Genomic DNA, 20,855 nt, shown 5'->3' with positions numbered 1-20,855 from the left:
ACTAGCTAACCCTGTTTTTGTTAAATGAAAAATAAAAACGTTTCAAATATATTTAGCTAGATACTTATATAACTAACCAAACCAGGCTATATTAAATTATTATTATTACAAATCTCAACAAAGTTACTGTTTCTGCTTAGTTCGAACTAATCTTAATAGTTAGCTAAGATTAGCCACCTAGCATAAGCTAGTGAGTGTTTATGGGAGTTGTAGTTTAATCTGTGTTTGGACTACAATCACCTGAAAATTCAGAAACTAAATATCTTATATTAAATATACTGTATATTGTTATTTTATTATATAATATCAAATATATCTTATAAAAACAAACAACAAATTCGTAATAAAATACATTTTAAAGTATATTGCAGAAATACACATAAATCTTATAAATGACACAGATATGAGGAAGAAAAATCATCTGCTGCAGGTGTTTAATGGTGTAACAATTACTTAGTTGACGCGTTTTAATTTCTCCACTTCCCCAAAATAGTTCTAAACATCAAGCCGAAGAGGTTCTGCAGAAAATAGTACTTGGATTTTTATTAATATAAGTATACATCTAGGTATTTTTTCCCATCAAACAGGATAAGAGTTTACTCCACAATATAATCTTCAACATATCACATTTGTCGAACATAAATAGGAGAGTGTACTACAGTGTAATGTGTAGTACAAGGACAAAAATATACATTCTGGGTAAATTATCAGTAGATATACTTTTACAGGGGTTTATGTGTAAAGGTTAATGATGGAAATAGTTGCCATGGTGACAAGGGTATTAGCTGGGGATTTGTAATGTTGAATACAGTGTTGGGAGGAGAAAAAGGGCTGTAAGCATGGGCACTGAGAATGAGATTTTATTGATCCGTTGGAAATGGAGCCAGGAACTGGGAGGAGCTCAGTTGTGAGGTGTAGCAGTGAGTGTAGAATGGTGATTTGAGAATGGGGTGGAGCTAGAAAAGTGTTCACCATGGTCATTTTGGAATTGGGTGAATATTAGAAGTGGTAGTGATGATTTTAAAATTGGCCAATGTTAAAAGCGGTAGGGCTGGTTGAAATGGAGGGACTTGATCTCGTTGACGGGGTAGTAGAGGTCCTGCATGCGTCTGGTCCGTCGTTCCTCCATCAGCAGCCTGCGGGAGCGCTCTCGAGCAGCCTGTTGCTCCAAGCGCTTCTCCACCCGCTTCCTCCTCAACCACCTGCACAGAAACACACAGTCTGGGTACCTGTACTCACTTTCTGAAAATAACACTGTATACAGATTACCCATAATGCATTGTGACATGTGTGGGTAATAGACACCTGTAGAGTATGAGAGACTAAACTAAAGTTTGTGGTGATAACAGTAACTCCACTCCATCACACCATGCCACTGTTGATTATTTTACACAAAGAATGCAATGTTCCACAGAGATCTCGAGTTCTAGAGGATTACTATGAAACATTCTGTGGTATTTTATTACTAACCCTCGAAATCTGTCTAATCCTAAGTGTGATGTGAGAGTCGTCTTAAAAGTTGGTTTCTACAAATCCTGTACACTGAACGTTAGACACTTTGACAGTGAATGTGTGTTGTGTGTGTTGTGGACTCACAATCTGAAGGCTTTCTCACACTCCTCAGGTTGATGCAGGTAGCTGCTACTCTCCATCTCGAGCCTCCTCATCTCCTCCAGCTGTCGCTCCTTCAGCTGCTGCTGCTGCTTCTTCTGTAGCCACTGTTTAAATGCCTCCTCGGAGTCTCCACAATCCCTCTGCGCACATCCAGAGACACGGATACACACATGCTGCAGCGTTAAGTAATCACAATCACACACACACACAGAGTGAGCCGCTGTATCGTTATCATCTAGACATGCACTGAAACTTCCTCCTTGTTACGAACACGCTCCTGCTTCACACCTTTCCGCTCATCCTCTCCATCTCCTGAGCTCTCTGCACTCTCCTATTGTCCTGCAGCTGTTGCCTCTTCTTCATCAGCCACGACCTGAATGCCAACTCGTTCTCCTGGCGCTTCTGCTCCTCCTCCTCGCGCCTCCGCTCTTCTTCCTGGATCATACGGTAACACAAAAGCACACGGTATATTAAGTTGTGTTTTACACAATACTTCTTATTGTTAGATGAACTTTGAGTGTGATTTTGTCACCACCTCTCTGGCGATTTTCTCTCTCCTCTCCTGTTGTTTGTTCAGCACATCTTTCTGCTGCGGCGAGAGGAAAAATGTGATGTGAGGTGAAACCCCGCTGGCTGATTGAACCCTACGCTTGCTGCCATGTCTAAACACCATCCTTTGCATGTTGCTGGCTGAATTTGGACGTGCCCGCGGTCGTGTCGGAGGCCTGGGTGCGTAGCGAGGTTCGGAGGAGGCTGAAGAACCGGAGCTGGAGAGTGGTTTTGGGGAAGAGGACGGACTCTTGCCTTGTTCCCGTTGAGTCTCAGGGAGAGGCGGGAGCAGCCCGGGACTCTCCATTTCTTTCAGGCTCACTAGATCAAATTTCCCATCCTTCTCTACCAGCACTCGTCCTTCTCTCGTTCCCTCTCTGTGTCCGTCTGGTCCGTCGCTTTCCTCCTGAGTGGAGATCTTTAGCTTCAGCATGTGGCCCGAAACATCTGCCGGACTGTCCTCCAGGTCGCTGGCAGGAACCACCAGGTCCACCAGCGTGTCTTTGAAGTGCAGACGGCGGCGACGCGTCTCGTCCGGCGCCTCCTGGTCCTGTAGCTGCTTGTTGGCCTGTTCGATCTTCTTATGGATGGATTTCTTCTCCTCTTCCAAATCTTCATCATCCTGCTCATGTTTAGATTCAGCGTCGATATCTAACTCATCCTCCAAAGGGTCCATGGGCGTCGGCCATCTTTCGCTATCTCCGTCGTCGTCTGTGCTGTGTTTACTTTGCCCTTGGTCAACTTCCTTCTGTTGTTCCTCATCTTCCAGCTCGCGGTCTATCTGGGCTTCAATGTCATCTTCATCCTGGTTTGGATAAAAGCAGGAGCAGTTAATAGCAGGATGGATCTCAGCTGTATAAAGCATGTCAGTTTGATGATTCATTGCAGTTGTAGTGTGCACTCAGGAAATTAATCAGCCCCATTCATTTACTTTTTTGATTATATGGATGAGTGCAAAAGTTTGCACCCCATTTGTTTTCTGGGTGAAAAATAATGGAAGAGTTTAAAAAACATGTTTATTTAACGCCATTAGCAAAAAAAGTGTGTGTCCCTCTTAACCAGCTGTAGTTCTCTATTTAGACCTCATTAAGGATACTAATGACTTAAAACCCAAATGTTTAATTTATTAACTCTTATTTAAGGCATTAAATATTTAAGCAGTCGTGTCACGGGTCAAAGGCATTCTGAGAAATTCAGCATGTGCATACCATAAACTGTGAGTGTGAATCTTTTTGTGTATGTGATTGTGTAGAGAACAGACAAAGAGTTTGCAGTGAGTGTGTGTGAGAAATCAGACACGAGCATGTGCTGGTTGTTTGAAACCTATCCAGACACACACACACACACACACACACACACACACACACACACACACACACACACACACACACACACACACACTTTCACAGAAATGTAGAACTATGTCTCACTGCAATACATTATTAAACACAGCCTCTTTATGTATCTGTCTCCATTTTCAGCGCACACACACACACACACTTACCTGCTGATTATTCTTGCTCTCCTCACTGATCAGCCAGTTCAGATCTTTCTCAAAGTCATCCTCATATTCGTCCTGAGTGTTAATACTCACGGCCATGCTCATCTCCCCCTCTCTCTCTCTCTCTCTCTCTCTCTCTCTCTCTCTCTCTCTCTCTCTCTCTCTCTCTCACTCACGCTCTCCCCTAAAGAGAATCCAGTAATAAACAAATTATGAAACATGTAACAGTCAGATGTATCAGACAGAGTGGTGTATCAGACAGAGTGGTGTATCAGACAGAGTGGTGTATCTGACAGAGTGGTGTATCTGACAGAGTGGTGTATCAGACAGAGTGGTGTATCTGACAGAGTGGTGTATCAGACTGAGTGATGTATCAGACTGATGTATTGGACAGTCTAGATTTTTTTCTTCCATTTTAAGAACAAATTAAACAGTTTTTTAACTAGTTTCACTATAATGTTCATTTGTGTTCATTTAACACATAATAAATGTATTAGCCCATGATGGAGCCAGTGGACTTAATAAACACTACAAACTCAACCTCACTTCATATATGTCATGTTATTATTAAGTGTAAAACATAAATAATTAAGTAACACACATGATGTAAGTGTAATATAAATATTTGTGTTATGTTTCTTATGTTCTGTAAAGCTGCTTTGAGACAATATCCATTGTTAAAAGTGCTATAGAAACAAATTAGAATTGAATAATTTAACTGACAGTTAATTCTCACACACACACACACACACACACACACACACACACACACACACACACACACACACACACACACACACACACACACACACACACGTAATGCCACTCACCTGTAAGACACACTGTTGTTTTTGTTTGTTTTATGAAGAACAGGAACGTTTCTGTTCCTAAAGTGGACCGTTTATCAGTCACTTCCGGTGTGTGTGTGTGTGTGTGTGTGTGTGTGTGTGTGTGTGTGTGTGTGTGTGTGTGTGTGTGTGTGTGTGTGTGTGTGTGTGTGTATAGAAGTTTAATCCTCTCCAGGCTGCCTGTCGCCACAGAGACGCATAACACGGCCCGGTGTAAACCCCGCGCATGCGCACACGAAGATGTGTAAAATAAAGAATAATTGATAAGGCGAGCGGCTTGCTTATGTTAGTGTCTTGTTTTATTTAATAATAGTATTATTAACAATAGTAATTTAATAATAAAAATAACAATAACAACAATACTAACAACAACAACAACAACAACAATAATAATAATAGTAATAATAATAATAATAATAATAATAATAATAATAATAATAATAATAATAATAATAATAATAATAATTACAGACATCTGACTATGCGACGGACCAATATATATATGTTTGTAATTTCTTTGTTTTTTTATTTCAATGCATTACTGCAGAGGGTGATCTACAGTGAGCAAAAGTCAAAATGAAAAATGTTCAAAATATTGCTTACAACCCAGTTGTAGCTCATTAATAAAGAGTGTTGATTAATTTCCATCCTGCATATTAAGCTGAACATGTCAATTCTGTGCTTTTGCCATAAAGATTGAATTTAATCTCACAGTCTGAGTGTACTTTATTATCTCTATACAATCATTAACGTTATTAACAGACTGGAATGAATAAACTTGTCCTCGTCCCAGTCCTGCTGGGAAACATTTAGTAAAGCTTCCTGATTTTTCTGATCAATTTGCTCATACGTGTTGGAATATATAAAGTACAACACTGTGATAAACCTGCATGATTAAAGAGAGAGAGTTAAGTTGAGTAAAAGCTCCTATATGTGATTATACGGCTAAGTAAGGTGACCCATAGTCAGAATTCGTTTTCTACATTTAACCCAGCCAAAGTGAACACACACACAGAACAGTAATTTATGCTGCGGCGTAGTTGGGGGGGTTGGTGCCTTGCTCAAGGGCACCTCAGTTGTGGCCGGCCCGAGACTCGAACCCACAAACTTAGGGTTAGGAGTCAGACTCTCTAACCATTAGGCCACTGCTTCCACAACGACTATGAGATGTCCACTGAGAGCTTGTCCTGTCCTTTACCGAAAAAAAGTGTCTACAGAAAACCTACCATATCAATCATCATATAAATTTTTATTTTTATTTTTTTATAGCAAAAGCAAAGGAAACAATAAAAACTCATTTTTTTCATTCTGGGGACAAAAATATAGTCGAAACAATTGCATTAGAATGTAAATACACTAAACAACTATATATAGTTGTTTACTATTCTACATAATAATTGTTAGAACTGAAGGGGGGCTGTTACCATGACAACCGTTCTCTACGCCATATAGAAGATATTTGATAGTTTATATGAAATATGACTGTTTATATGTTTTTATGCTGTTCGATAAATTGTATTTAGTGGCGATTTGTGTTATCTTCAGTTTGCAGAGCGACGGACTAAAGATTTATTGTTTCCTGTTTGTAAATAAAACGTTTTATGACACTGCCGTAAAGCACTTCGCACTAACGTAAACAGGCGTACCTGCAGAAAATATCATTGTAAATATAAAACCTTAAAACGAAACGTCGGATTAAACCATAATCTCGTAGTAAAGCATTTGAGAGAGATTTATTTATTTACCGATATTTTATAAATTCTTTTTTGTGAACATTTTCTTTATTTCTGACTGGCGATTGAATTAAAACCCGGAAGTTTTTTAATGATATGTTAAAATATGCGTGCTTGTAGCCAATCGCAGAAAGGGCAGCGATGGGATCAGCCAATCAGAGTTTAATAAGGAGGGCAGAACGTGAGAGCGCTGCAGAGTGAGATACGTGCGATTTGACACGTGAAGTCAGTTAGTTTGTGGATCTGTCACGAGATTCGTGTCGCGTGTAAACTTTAACATGACTTCTTCGCTGTTGTCCGCGTTAAACAGGAGTTTACACGCTACAGTTCGACTCTGTAGCGTGTTTCAGCCCAAAAACGTGTATAAGTCTCACGTTATAGCAGGAGGAAGGTGGTCTACAGGGTGGTCTAGAGGGTTTACAACCACGACACGTGGATCACCTGCTTTCGGTAAATACACTAAAGGTGTGTTGATGACAGCCGGTGTGTTCGGTACGGTGGCTGTCGGTGTGTGTGGTCTTCAGCAGGCTGAGATGGCCACCAGAGTGAGGAAGGTGGAGGAAGAGGTGGAAGGAGACGTCGCAGAGAGATGCAGGAATCTCATGGCACCTCCGGTCACCGACGTGAGCGTGCTGGAGCAGAGGAAGCACGAGATGAGGAGCAGGATGGAGATGCTCATCATGGAGACCCAGGCTGACTTCTGCAGAGCTCTGGAGGAGGTGGACGGAGGAAGGTTCAGAGTCGATCGCTGGAGCCGTCAGGAAGGTGATGTTCTGATTTATCATATAAACAATCCAAAAGGAGGTCCATGTTTGCTCCTGGACTGGTGATGGAGCTCTGAGAGGTTTGGGTGATGACCAGAGAACGTCAGGATGTTTTAAAAGGTTTTCTTTAGGGTGTCATGGAGTGTTTAGTGTTGTCGAGGTTTGCTGTACTTTTACACAAATGTAATTCTGAAATGAAAGTATCATCACGGGTGAGAACTGTGACACAACTTACAAACGCACCGTATAGGTTTGATTGAGATGGACAAAGAGTGAACACAGCAAACATATTTCCATTTTACTTTCACACTTGTGTGTAGGTGGTGGAGGGATCAGCTGTGTGTTACAGGACAGTAAAGTGTTTGAGAAAGCTGGCGTGAATGTCTCGGTGGTGTCCGGTCACCTGTCAGAAGAAGCGGCCAAACAGATGCGCAGCCGGGGAAAAGAGCTGAAGGGGAAAGACGGTAAGCAAACAACTTCCTGTTACGTTTCCCAGATACGGGACACACGGTGCTGCTTACGGTCTGGTCTGAGCTCCTGACGCCTACTCAGGGGTATAAAGAAGGATGTATACGCTGCGGAGAGCCGTTAGATCTGAGAGCTGGAGTTATAAAATTACAGGATGAAAGTTCTCACTTGTGTTATAGCAGCCAGAAAGCTCTCTTGAAGCTAACCGAGTGTAACAATATAAACCTCCACTATACTCAGAGCTTTGGTCTGAGAAAATAAACACCTTGTGTATGTGTGTGTGTGTGTGTGTGAGAGAGAGAGAGAGAGAGACTCATGGTCTGACCCATGCACCCTTTTTTACGTGACGTGGGTGTTGAATTGTCTAACCGTCCTCATCTTATCTGTGTGTTTCAGGGAAGCTGCCCTTCATCGCAATGGGCGTCAGCTCTGTGATCCACCCCAAAAACCCCCACATTCCCACAGTGCACTTCAACTACAGATACTTTGAGGTGGAGGAAGCAGACGGTGAGTTTTATCTCCAAAGCTCCAAGAGTCTGTATATAGAAAAATGTTATCTAGCAACCACACACCTCTCTCTCTCTCTCTCTCTCTCTCTCTCTCTCTCTCTCTCTCTCTCTCTCTCTTGCTTGCTTTCTGCCTGCCTGTATCTCCCTCCCTCTTTCTGTCTGTCTGTCTCTCTGTCTGTCTTGCTTTCTGTTTCCATCTCTCACTGTTTCTTTCTCCCTCCCTCTCTCTCTCTCTCAGGCAGTAAGCAGTGGTGGTTTGGAGGAGGAACTGATCTGACTCCAGTTTACGTAAACCAGGAAGACGGCGTTCTGTTCCACAGTGTTCTCCGTGACGCCTGTGACAAGCACAACCCTCAGTATTACCCCAACTTCAAGAAGTGGTATGTGTGTGTTAGAGAATTGTGTGTGTGTTTGCTGGGTGAACAGTTCTGCATTATATTCAGCTCCAGATGTTCACTGAGCGAGAATCCGCGCGTAGTGAGCTTTAAGAGATACGACTGTATCTGCCTTTCTTTGTGTTACAGTATGGTTACAGTTTGACATTTGGTCATTTAGCAGACTCCCTTATCCAGAGCTGAGAAACTGATGGTTAAGGGCCTTGCTAAGGGGCCCAGCAGTGGCATCTCAGTGGATCTGGGGTTCAAGCTCACAAACTTCTGATCAGTAGACCAACACCTTAACCACTAGGCTAAAAAGTAAAGTTTTTATATCTCAACAAATGGAGAACAAATGTCCTCAGAAGGAGGGGAATATCAGGCATCTAAAAAAATCACTCTGGTGGTGCAATTTGGGGGAAACATTTATTTATTTATTTGTTTAGTTTTTTCCAAGTATTACCATTAATGCACTCTGCGTATCCGTGTTTTAATGTTGAGAAATGACTTTTTATCCGTTTTAAACTTTAGCTACATTTCAAAGGAAACACTTTGCTTTCACTTTTTTTCAGCACTACACTTTTTTATTTGTTATGAAGTAAAATACTCAGTTTTGTCTTATTAAACATTTATTAAAGGAGTCTTCGGCATCAGAGGAGTTTGTGCTTAAACCCTTCTTCCTCTTCCTGCTCCTCCTCTTCTCTCAGGTGTGACCGTTACTTCTACATCTGTCATCGGAATGAGACTCGGGGCATCGGCGGGATTTTCTTTGATGATTTGGATTCCCCGAGTCAGGAGGAGGCTTTCAGCTTCGTGAAGAGCTGCGCTAAGACGGTGGTGCCGTGCTACCTGCCCATCGTCCGTAAACACCTCACCGATACGTTTACTCAGGAGGAGAAAGAGTGGCAGCAGATCAGACGCGGCAGGTGAGTTCACGCTCATGACCTTCTCCATACAGTATAATAAAACATCACACGTCAGAACGCCTGTGTGTTTTAGGTACGTGGAGTTTAACTTGGTGTACGATCGCGGTGTAAAGTTCGGCCTCGCTACGCCTGGCTCCAGGATTGAGAGCATCATCATGTCTCTGCCTCTCACAGCACGGTCTGTTTAGAAACAGCTTGACCTTCTAATGAGTCTAATGTTCAAGACTGTTTGTGTTTTGTCCAAAACTCTTCCTGAAATTTTCTTGCGTGTGTGTGTGTGTGTGTGTGTGTGTGTGTGTGTGTGTAGGTGGGAGTACATGCACGAGCCTGCTGAAGGCACTAAAGAAGCAGAGATGCTGAAGGTTTTACGCAGCCCTAAGGAGTGGATCTAAGACCACACACACACACACACACACACACACACACACACACACACACTCTAAACGTCCTTTATAATAGTGATGATGTCACTGATGCATTACATTCAGGTTCATTGCTGCCTGCTCATTATTATCTCCAGGATTATAACTAAACCTACAGTCTTTTCTAGACGTCCATTTCAGACTCTCTTTCAGACCAACGCTAAACCCTAGTCCACGCAGGACATGTCCCACGTCACTCGTCTCTCTGTATTTAGTGTGTGTTGCACTTCTTCTGTAGCCCGGAGTGTGATTTCTGCTGATTCAGGGCCTGATTAGTCCTCAGCTGAAGGGCTGCTGCTGTTCTTCTTCTTCTGAGGCATTTAGCTCGGTCCGTGTCTGCGTATGCGTGCATGCGTAATTTTACTGTTCAGGTGACAAAAATAAACACGTTTGTAATTATTTTATAAGAAGATCAAGTTTATAGCATGTTTATAAACGTTGCGAAAGATCCGAGAAATGTGAATCATGTGTTTTTGTTTGTTAAATCTTAAAATCCATCCATGTTTGTGTCATAACCACTGACATAAACTCACAGAGGGCAGGTGTTAAAATTTGTAGTTAAACCTACGATCGTAGAAATCACTGAAGTTGGGAGAATGAGACCGAAATGAAAGAACTAGGTCATAAATCTGTCCTTGTGTAGCGTAGCTTTATTAACCCAGTGAAAAACTAGTTAATGTTATCTGTGTGATATCCCTACGCCATTCCAGCCTCAGCTGCACTGTAACGTTAACAAAGTTCATGATCCTCCTGAGGAAAAGTCCTTCATCTCTTCAGCTCAGAGCTTTTTTTTTTTTACTAAAAGTAAAATAAACATTTATTAGAAATCTTCACCCTCTGCCCTCAGACAGCTTCCACGTGAAGTGAGTTCGGAGTAAACGGGTTTCCTGCTGGTGTAACGTGGACGAATCCCTCCGAGTTTTCCCTTTAATGTCCAAATACAACTGAAAGCTGGATCTATGTACATGTTCTAGGAGAGATGTTATTACACCTTTATAATGCCTTTATTATGCAGAAACATTTCTACAGTCCTTTTGCCCTTGCTTTTAATAAGAATGAAAATTTGTTCGTATAATCTGCATTTTGTACGTTTATTTTGATCTCAAATAAAAGATATCTTTGTAAGACTATTTAAAAACGGCTCATTTTAATGTCTCAAAAAATACCGTACCATTAAAAAAACAAAACAAAAAATAAACAGAGGATGTGGGTCAAAATACATTTATTACATAAAAAAAAAAAATCCAAGCTCAGTCATTTTCCAAAAGAAAATTTTTTTTCCCCTCATATTATACACACATCTTAATCTTTAATTTTGTGAATAAGGCTGAAGCAGAACTACACACTCTTAACTGAAGCCACACTGTGTCTCTCTGTGTCACGATTCACACCAATACTACACACTCAGAGGAATATGTAAAGTAAAATATGTAAAGGTTTGGCATGAGGGAAAAACAGCTGATGTCAGTGTGCATCATTTATATTTATAGTATTATTTTACACAATATCCAGTAAGTGTTTGTTTTATAAAAGTGCATTCACACATTAATGAAAAAAATTGCATTTTGTTGTTATAGTGTTTTCTCACACTCACACACACAGGCTTTCTGAATTCATGCTTCGATTCTCAGTCAGTAGGGTTAATATCTGGTTGAGATGCAATGAGTCATTTCCACCTGTAGGAGGCCCTAAAGCTCAAAGTTTCAAATCACAAACCCCAAAATTCCCCAAAGCACCAGAGAGCATCGTTTTTATTAACACACACACTCCCACTGTAATTAACATATTAACATCAGACTAAAGGAAAACTCCACCCTGAAGCATACAAAGGATGTTTATACCGAACTGGTTGTGACGTGACCGAAGTCGACCGGTTGAGACGATGGCAGAAACGTTTCAGTGATCTCCAACAGAAGTGATGAGCTCAGGTGTGGATGTTAAGCTCCACAAAATATTCAGCACTTGGTTAATGTCTAATTGATGAATGTTAATTTGCTTATTGTGAGATTTTTAGTCAAACTGCACTTTCATGTTATTTTCAGTGCTATGAATAGTGAATTTTCCCAGTCTGAATCCCACTGACCTATCACATCATATGGGGGGGAAAAAATCAGAAAAGTCAAAGAAAGTCCATCAGGGAGGAGTTTTCCTTTATGCCCCTTTTCCTTGAAGTTTTGATTATTAATATTCTTATTAATATTATTTACATCTCTTACATAGATCTTCACTTTGTTATTCTATAATCAGCGTGAGAAGTTTGCTTGTTTAGTTTGGCACTAGAGTGAAGAGGCTACTGCAGATAACTCACATTCTTTCCTGTAAATCTCTCTGATTTAAAAAAAAAAAAATAAAAAAATAAAAAAAAAATAATAATAATAATAATAATAATAATAATAATAATAATAAAACACCAAACAAAGCTGACCAGCAGAACGTCATGAGGCCAGGTTACCAAAAATAAGAGCGGCCCTAAAACCGTAGACCAAAATCCTACACTTTCACTGTTTTACAGTTTTGGGAAAAGATCTCTTGGCTCATGGCCTAAATCTGGTGTAAAGAAAACAAAAAGTTTAAACTTTAACTTTAAAACACTAAGTAAACTTTTGCACATCTTAAAAAAAATGTAGATCCTTTTTCCCAGAAAAATGTGTATCTCTGTATCTGATCCAAAAAAAAAAGACCACACACGAAGTACAACTCGCTCTCACGTCATACATTGAACACAGCTTAACTGAAATCCTGCATGCTGTCACATATAAAAACATACACTAAACACCCGAGACCAAATGTTCTGCATGATGATGAGTCTGAAGGTCTTTATTGCAGTGCGAGATTGTTTTTCTCATGAAGTGTTTCCCTATGAACAAATAACTCCGTGGCAAAAAAAAAAAATGTTAATAATAAAAATAGTGCATAGCAAATGTTCCACTTCTGCTAACCGTCAGAATGTTAACGGGTGAAAAACTGCCTAACTGTTTAGTGCGATTCACAATATAAGGTTGTGATTTTCTTATGAAAAAAATAAAAGGCTACTTAAACAAACAGAGTAATTAGCAGTTAAACTCGAAGCTGCTTTTTTTTTTCCAGACTACCGCGAAGGTCTCGTCTTTAAATCTGTCCGTCTTTAAAGACGACGGTCCTGATGCTGCCTTTCGATTGGCTAAACATTTGTTTATTTTAATTCACGTGACTCGCGGCCACAATAAAGTAAATAGCACTTTCTTGCTAAGAGAAAACGCTAGATCATTTCGTCTGTAGGAATGTGATTCAGTGCACTGGGGAGGCTTGGTGGGTGGTGGTAAATAAGAGGTTGTAGAAGAGGAATAAAACACTTTGTTTAAGGCTCTTATAGAAGAGTAGATAAACCTGGCATGACGAAGGAGAGGTTATCGTGTTAATAACAGCCAGTCCTGAGCCGTTGTTTCCTCACCAACTTCTCTCTCTCCCCTCTTCTCTTCTGATGTTAATTAAACAAAACGAGAATTACATCTCAAATGTTCTACTTGTGATGCAATAACAAATCAAACACATTTACACATAATCCTGTAACCATAGATGGATAAAAAAAATTCTGTGACAAAATAGAAAAATGTACTTGCAGACAAACGTCTGTGGTATAAGAGGGATAAAAAAAAAATTGTTGATTATTTTCCTAGAACGTTATGACGTAACGGTTCGTTCCTCGTATTACGGAAAAGTCCGTAACGTTTTTCTTTTCCGTAGTCAAACGCACAGAGATAGTGAGATAGTGTACCAAACCCGATACGTCACTTCATCGCTCAACGGTGTTATAACTCATTTGCATAAAATGTGGTAGAAGTTATAATTTCACAGTCATTCACGGGTTCACGCTTGCTGGTGTAAATGAAGCTGGATGCTAGTTTGGCTACAGCGCTGCACCGATTAGCACTTAGCACTTGTTCTACTCTCACACACTTGTTTCCTATTGATCGGGTGTGTTAGAGCACACACACACACACACACACACACACACACACACACACACACACACACACACACACACACACACACACACACACAAACTCTGTGTTACAGCTAATGGATCATGGCTGCTACTGTTGCACTATGTAATGGGCTGGAATATTGGAAAGGTAAGGTTTAAAATAAAAGCAGAAGAGAAAAAAGAGGAACGTTTGCTTCCTCGGCTTTTCTCGATCCTATGACTCAGGCTGTTTGCAGACGAGAGCCGAGGTTTGGCTCGATTTCAGGGTTCAGGTCCAGCAGCAGCGGAGCCTGATGAGGAATGACAGCGAGACGGCTCACTCCAAAAGCAGCAAGGGCAGCACCGGACAAACCATTGTATCTCCACCTCCTAACTGCCTCACACATAACAGACAAGTTCATTCCTGATAAACAAAAGCATTGTGTTTTCTTCATCACGGTTTGATTCCTCTGTTGGTTAGGCTGCCCCGTTTGGATGAAATATATTTTGTTCCTGGATTATTAGATGTAATAATTTCTGCACGTCTATTTATGTTTGCAGTGGTAGTCGTAATTCTCCAACAGCTATGGGAAATTGTTCATAGGGGAGCAAAGTCGAACGTTTTTGCCCCAAAATTATATATATTCTGACAAAGGGAAAATAAAGTTATTCCTATTCTGCTTGTGAACCACTTTGACTAAATACATCTGATGTCTTTCTTTTAGTGACTCGGTTTTAAATACTATAAAAATTAACTTAGTTTAGTAATTAGACCAACATAATATAATAAAAATAAAATAAAATAAAATAAAAATGCCTGTTGCACTCATGCAACATCACTATACAGTATTTGTCTGTGAGCAGATTGTAACGGGTTGCATCTTATTCTCCAGACTGATATTGTGTGTAAAACTAAGTATATGGCTGCTCTTATTTCTGGCTTTTGCTTGTATTAAGTGTATTAAATGTCTGTTTCAGCAGCAAACAGGTGAGTTACGTGCAGTCTCTTGTGGTAAAGAGCACTAATAGAAGCAGCGGTTGGCGTGGAGTAAACCTCAGGAGTGCAGCTGCATTGTGATTTGAAAGTGCTTCACTTGGCCTGGCCAATCATAGCGTTGCTCGCAGAACCTATGATGATGTCGTCATACTGGGGCGGAGGCTCCGTCTCCACGCGGACATCCATGTGACCCACGGCTTCCTCATAAGACGGAGGCGGATCCGCGACGCTGACCTGCCCTGGTGTGATGTCATCACCAGAATAGGTGGGGTCAGGCTGGTAGCTTTGCCCCCACTGGTCCATGGAAACGACGGCGAGGGCGGAGTCTCTCTGGCCCATAGCGGGGCTGCGCTGGGACCTTTTGCGTGAGTGGCATTTCCATGCGGTGAATGAGACGACAAGGATGAGAAGCAGCAACAGCAGTAGGGGCAAAACTAGGTACAACGAGTTGACTCCACCCACTATGGACTGAAGTCCACCGGGTTTTGGGCTGCTCTCGCGCTGATACTCCTCCCAGAATCGACGCTGCAGCCAATCAAAGAGCAAAAGAGAGGGGTGAGTTTTAATGACACCAAACTAGTCTAACCCAGATAATAAATATAAAAAATATCATAAAGTAAACCACAAATGTTTAGGTGTTGCGCATTCATCTAACAGTGTTGCTGAATATAAAAAGTCAAAGATGTAGTTTCCATAATGACAGTAATTTTTTGATTAATCACAATTTTTTAATGAAATAAAATCACTCGTAGTTCTCCAGGCGTTTTCTTTCTACTGCTGTGTAAATTGAGGTGGTTTAGTGAACAGCGGTATAAATGTCAACACGTTCGTCACATCCAGAACACGTGACTGTTTACTGAGCTAAAGAAGCATGTGTAATTTTAGACACTGCTCCAGGTTACACAGAAACTCTGTGGCCTTCAGACGTCAGAAACCGACGGGTCAGGTTTCTTTTGGAGCGCCGAGCACATGCCCGACTTTCAGAGGTGTGAAAATGCTGCACCTGGAATCTGTATGATTTTTAGAAAGGCCCTTTTTTAATCCTTTTTTTTTACAATCCGGTTTCCGCATTAGTTACACAAACAACTCAGAGGAAATTCCACGAGGTACTTTGCTTTGTAACCTGAAGTGGAGACAGGACAAAAGTGTAATTTCCTTTGAGCTGTTTGTGAACCCTAGTCAGAGGAAGCAGGTGAAACAGTTTACCAAGTTAATTTTTTTCTCTTTGAGTGCTGTGCTGTAGTTGGTCACTGTGCATACATGCTGAGGTATGGATGGATGTTGGGCATAGCTGCTGAAGCGTTATTGATTGTAGGATACTGTTGCTGAGACACGATAGGTCGCTGAGGTGTGATTGTCAAGGTGTAATTGATAGCTTGGTGTTGTTGAAAGGGAGGGAGGGGTCACTGGCTGTTGTTGTTAAGGTGTGGTTGGTCTCTGGCCATTGTTAGTAAGATGTGGTTACTGAGGCACGATTGGTTTCTGGGATAAGACTGACTGCTGGAAATCGCTTTTGCAATAACAAAATGTTCTTTGTATTTCTAAACTCTGAGCCATTAAAAGACAGACTAACAAAATGCTGTTAATACTGTTTTACTTTGCATTTCACTTCCCTCCTGAAGTGTCTTAATGTATTATTGCTCAAGATAAAATGCCCTTTAACCCAGAATGAATCAGGATCATGTCTCTGAGGAACACTTAATGAAGTCATATTCACTTCCTGCTGATAACTCATTTCCTTTTGCTTGCAGGAAATTCCTAAGAACACAACATCCGGGCATCAGGGTCCGTGCACGTGAGTGGGTGTTGCCCTAAACTCTCACCGTCTTCTCGTCATTCTCGAAAGCCTCTCGGGCCTCCTCGTAGTTACAGATCTCCTCCCTGCATTCGCGCTGGATGTTTCCCTGCTTCATCTCCTCAAGGAAGAAGTTGGCTCTTGGGAGCCTTTTCAGCACGGCATGCGCCGTGTCTGCTGACAGGAACACTGTAGAGCAAAAGGAAAAAGAAATTTAAACACAAGTCTTTTCTTATTAAACTTAGCAGTTTAGCAGATACAGAGGTACTGGGTGTTGGATCTGGGAACGAGTAAAATGGCAATATAATATCTTATAATATTTGAAGATGATGGACATCACAATAAGATTTACTAAGCTTGGGGAAAATATTACATTATTTTAACCATATAAAACTCCAATATAAATGTAGAGCCTACAAATGCTGTTTTGTCCTTTTATAATTGCTGTATTCTGGACCCTGGACATTACTAGATTGCAGACACTCCAGTACTGTGGACACCAGTATTCTGAACACTGTAGTACACCCAAACACTTCAAGAACACTGTTTTTCAATAACAGTGCTTACAAATGCAGTTTTATTCTTATTATTCTTTATACAGGTCGTTTGGTGTATTATGTGTGCATTTCTGCAGAACCCAAAACACAGAAACAGAAACACACACACACACACACCAAGTTGGCCAGGGATGTGAGCAAAAGAAGAGGAAAAGCCCAAGAGAGTGTGAAATCCCGTGAAGCACAAAAGCTGCTTTGAATCAACATTATTCCCTTTTATTGGAGAGTCACTCGGCGCGGTGTGTGGAAGGACATAGAGACAGAGAGGTCCACTGTTGCTCTGACCTCAGACATCCACACGGACATTAGAACAGCGCCAGGAGTCTCGGATCGGTTACAGATCACACTGGAGACTGAGCTTTGGTCAACAAACACCAACACCATCACCAGTCTTCCACGTGTGACCCCATCATCAGTCTGGCTCTTTGAAATCAATTTACCAACTAAAATGTCTTCTGACTAATAGAATTAAAAATATTCCAAATAACAGAAAAAAATATGCATTGTAAATCTATGTCAGTTTTTTCCTATTTAATTCAAGAGTGTCATAATCTGCATACTCTAGTGTCATGGACACTTGAGTACAACAAACATGTATGTATTCCTGAAACACTTCAGTATCCTGGACACTACAGTATTCCAAAACACTGTACTACCACAAACACTGTACTATCCTGGACACTACAGTATTCCAGACATTATACTACCACAAACACTGCACTATCCAGGACTCTACAGTATTTCAGACATTATACTACCAAACACTGCACTATCCAGGACACTACAGTATTCCAGACATTATACTACCACAAACACTGCACTATCCAGGACTCTACAGTATTTCAGACATTATACTACCAAACACTGCACTATCCAGGACACTACAGTATTCCAGACATTACACTACCACAAACACTGCACTATCCTGGACACTACAGTATTCTGGACACTAAAAAAAATCCTAAACACTTCAATAATCCAGACTCTCTAGTACTGCAGACACTTCACTATCCTAGACGCTTTCTTAGCACTCCGGTATCCTAGGCACTTCAGTCATCCGAACACTACAGTATGCTTGAAACTGCAGTATCCAGGACACTTCAGCATTCCCACTAAAGGATTCCTGACACTTTTTATGCTTGTCACTTCAACATCAGAATCAGAATCAGCTTTATCGCCAAGGATGCTTGCGCATACAAGGAAATTGTTGTAGTAAATTGTTTTAAATATAAATTAATTAAATGAAGATTATTTTATTCGGGTGCTGTACTGAGCTGATGTGTACGTACCGGCTCCCATGATTCCTGCAGCTCTGCCAACCTTAACAACAAGAAATAAACATTATTACTTTATACACTTTATACAACTAAACTATTACACATTATAGTTACAGTAAAACAAATATTAGAAAAGAAAAGAACAAAACCATTTTCTACAAGTGTGACAGATATAAAAGAACGATACTTTATTGTATATTTTGTGCAGTGGGTACAGAATATTTGTGTAAATTCTGTACATGTGAACAGGTATAGATGTATTAAATGTGGTTAACAGGAAATGTTAGATATTGATGATGATAATAATAATAATAATAATAATAATAATAATAATAGATGATAATAGATATTGAAATAATCTTAAAGATATTAGACATAAACTAAACAGTTATAAACGGAGAATGAGGGATATCAAGATGTATGGACGAATTGTCACATACATACATACACACACACACACACACACACACACACACACACACATATATATATATATATATATATATATATATATATATATATATATATATATATATATATATTAAAGATACCAAATGTTTTTAATATTGAATTATTAGAGAAAGAGATTTATGAAGGTATTAAAAACGTAAACATAGCAATCTGTTAAACACAGACGCTCGCGCAGACGCTCGTACAGACGCTCGAGGACAAACACCGCTTCGTTTAGCTAAAAAATGAAGCAAAGAAAAGAGACAGCTGTTGCGGAATTCATAGCAAATGACTCGTATAGACATTTCTTTAACAAAAATACAGAATTTGAACAAGAACATTACAAACACGTACCGTATTTTAGTCACTATCGTTGTCCGTGTAGCTAAGCTAACTCCGCTAACTGACACTGACTGATTTACCGTTAATCCGTTTGGTCTCGCGCACCAAATAAACCAACTAAAACGCTGGAAGTTTAAAATGTAATAGACCTAAACACCTAATCACCAGACATCTTTAAACACAACACACACACACACACGCACGCACGCACGCACACACATAACACACAGATGATTATCTACCTTTTAAAGCTGCACCCAGTGTGTTATTTTCACCCTGATGCCCAAGGAACTGCGCATGCGCACTGGGGAACGCGCGTCTCTTTGGAGTAAAAGGTTGCCAGATTGATGGGCGTTCTGGAGTAGATTGGCGTTCAACTAAACTTGAAACAGATTTAAATGTTTGTATTTCTATATTTTGTTTTTTATTCGCTAATCTGTCAATGTTTTATTTCGTCCTGTGAGAAGATAGCAGTTGTGTCACAGGAGACGCTTTCTATTGCTGGACACTACAGTGTTCCAGACATTATACTACCACGAACACTTCAGTATCCTGGACACTACAGTATTTAAGACATTATACTACCACAAATGCCTCAGTATCCTGGACACTACAGTATTCCAAAACACTGTACAACCACAAACACTTCAGTATCCTGGACAATGCAGTATTCCAGACATTATACTACCACAAACACTTCAGTATCCTGGACACTACAGTATTCCAGACATTATACTACCACAAACACTTCAGTATCTGGGACACTACAGTATTTCAAGACACTATACTACCACAAACACTTCAGTATCCTGTACACTACAGTATTCCAGACATTATACTACAACAAACACTTCAGTATCCTGTACACTACAGTATTCCAGACATTATACTACCACAAACACTTCAGTATCTGGGACACTACAGTATTTCAAGACACTATACTACCACAAACACTTCAGTATCCTGTACACTACAGTATTCCAGACATTATACTACCACAAACACTTCAGTATCTGGGACACTACAGTATTTAAGACATTATACTACCACAAATGCCCCAGTATCCTGGACACTACAGTATTTCAAAACACTGTACAACCACAAACACTTCAGTATCCTGGACACTACAGCATTCCAAAACACTATACTACTACAGTACAAACACTTCAGTGTCCTTGACACTGCAGCATTCCAAAACACTATACTACCACAAACACTTCAGTATCCAGGACACTACAGTATTCCAAAACACTATACTACCACAAACACTTCAGTATCCTGGACATTGCAAAATCCTAAACGCATCTTAAACTTATCTTAAGTATCTTAAACACTTTAGTCTGCTTGACTAACTCAGTATGCTTGAAACTGCAGTATCCAGGTCATGTATTTTTTAAAATCCTGTGAGAAGATAGCAATTGTGTCACAGGAGACGGTTGCTATTGCTAGTGCAGTACAATGGCATGTAATAATTTCCTTTTACTGAAAGATAAGGGGTAAAGTTCAGGTTTCACTGGCAGCTTTTTAAATCATACAGGGCCAGAGCTTCCTTTGTCACACCAGTGATGGTCAAGAGTCATATTAATGAGAAATACCCTGTAGGAGGAGTGGAGCAATTTCTGGACTCATGTTGATTTTACTAGTCAACACATGGAGTACTTTTTGACATTTCGATTTTTAAAATTTTTGAATTTGCATGTTTGTCACACCCACATATGCTTCTTCTCCCAGCTCTTACCCCAATGTTGGAAGCACACAGTTCTACAGAAGGTCTCTGTATGATGAA

The 20,855-nt window shown here is 40.3% G+C and overlaps 3 protein-coding genes across 4 annotated transcripts; 1 reads left to right on the top strand and 2 right to left on the bottom strand.

The window, feature by feature from the left end:
* Nucleotides 1-417: 417 nt before the first annotated feature.
* Nucleotides 418-4,724, bottom strand: ccdc181 (coiled-coil domain containing 181). The gene is made up of 6 exons (XM_027154050.2): nucleotides 4,495-4,724; nucleotides 3,668-3,848; nucleotides 2,150-2,968; nucleotides 1,903-2,049; nucleotides 1,597-1,754; nucleotides 418-1,202 (listed from the first exon to the last, which is right to left on the bottom strand). The coding sequence occupies exons 2-6, from the start codon at nucleotides 3,767-3,769 to the stop codon at nucleotides 1,037-1,039; spliced, it is 1,392 nt and encodes a 463-aa protein (XP_027009851.1). The 5' UTR covers nucleotides 3,770-3,848; nucleotides 4,495-4,724; the 3' UTR covers nucleotides 418-1,036.
* A 1,698-nt stretch (nucleotides 4,725-6,422) lies between these two features.
* Nucleotides 6,423-10,838, top strand: cpox (coproporphyrinogen oxidase). The gene is made up of 7 exons (XM_027154051.2): nucleotides 6,423-7,010; nucleotides 7,330-7,473; nucleotides 7,874-7,984; nucleotides 8,225-8,366; nucleotides 9,068-9,286; nucleotides 9,360-9,464; nucleotides 9,594-10,838. The coding sequence occupies exons 1-7, from the start codon at nucleotides 6,524-6,526 to the stop codon at nucleotides 9,676-9,678; spliced, it is 1,293 nt and encodes a 430-aa protein (XP_027009852.2). The 5' UTR covers nucleotides 6,423-6,523; the 3' UTR covers nucleotides 9,679-10,838.
* Nucleotides 10,839-10,913: 75 nt separating this feature from the next.
* prrg1 (proline rich Gla (G-carboxyglutamic acid) 1) lies at nucleotides 10,914-19,429 on the bottom strand. 2 transcript variants are annotated; one of them, XM_027154052.2, is made up of 4 exons: nucleotides 19,312-19,429; nucleotides 18,290-18,320; nucleotides 16,472-16,632; nucleotides 10,914-15,173 (listed from the first exon to the last, which is right to left on the bottom strand). In XM_027154052.2, the coding sequence occupies exons 2-4, from the start codon at nucleotides 18,297-18,299 to the stop codon at nucleotides 14,742-14,744; spliced, it is 603 nt and encodes a 200-aa protein (XP_027009853.1). In that variant the 5' UTR covers nucleotides 18,300-18,320; nucleotides 19,312-19,429; the 3' UTR covers nucleotides 10,914-14,741. The 2 variants fall into 2 exon arrangements, with proteins under 2 accessions (XP_027009853.1, XP_027009854.1); XM_027154053.2 differs by having other exon boundaries at nucleotides 19,082-19,318.
* Between the last annotated feature and the right edge of the window lie 1,426 nt (nucleotides 19,430-20,855).

Source organism: Tachysurus fulvidraco, chromosome 14 (genome assembly GCF_022655615.1).
Source record: "Tachysurus fulvidraco isolate hzauxx_2018 chromosome 14, HZAU_PFXX_2.0, whole genome shotgun sequence".
In the NCBI taxonomy this organism is placed as follows: Eukaryota; Metazoa; Chordata; class Actinopteri; order Siluriformes; family Bagridae; genus Tachysurus; species Tachysurus fulvidraco.
The sequence above is the reverse complement of the archived record's forward strand: the minus strand, read 5'-3'. Positions and strand labels throughout refer to the sequence as shown.

What these genes read in the sequence shown, in the direction of transcription:
- ccdc181 (XM_027154050.2), bottom strand. Translation starts at nt 3,769, where the DNA reads ATGAGCATGGCCGTGAGTATTAACACTCAGGACGAATATGAGGATGAC. An exon ending in TGGAGAGGATGAGCGGAAAG is followed by an intron (nt 1,755 to 1,902) that starts GTGTGAAGCAGG and finishes GGATGTGCGCAG; the next exon opens with AGGGATTGTGGAGACTCCGA. An exon ending in TGTGAGAAAGCCTTCAGATT is followed by an intron (nt 1,203 to 1,596) that starts GTGAGTCCACAA and finishes GTTTCTGTGCAG; the next exon opens with GTGGTTGAGGAGGAAGCGGG.
- cpox (XM_027154051.2), top strand. Translation starts at nt 6,524, where the DNA reads ATGACTTCTTCGCTGTTGTCCGCGTTAAACAGGAGTTTACACGCTACA. An exon ending in AGAGCTGAAGGGGAAAGACG is followed by an intron (nt 7,474 to 7,873) that starts GTAAGCAAACAA and finishes TGTGTGTTTCAG; the next exon opens with GGAAGCTGCCCTTCATCGCA. An exon ending in TCTCTGCCTCTCACAGCACG is followed by an intron (nt 9,465 to 9,593) that starts GTCTGTTTAGAA and finishes GTGTGTGTGTAG; the next exon opens with GTGGGAGTACATGCACGAGC.
- prrg1 (XM_027154052.2), bottom strand. An exon ending in TCGAGAATGACGAGAAGACG is followed by an intron (nt 15,174 to 16,471) that starts GTGAGAGTTTAG and finishes GATTGGCTGCAG; the next exon opens with CGTCGATTCTGGGAGGAGTA.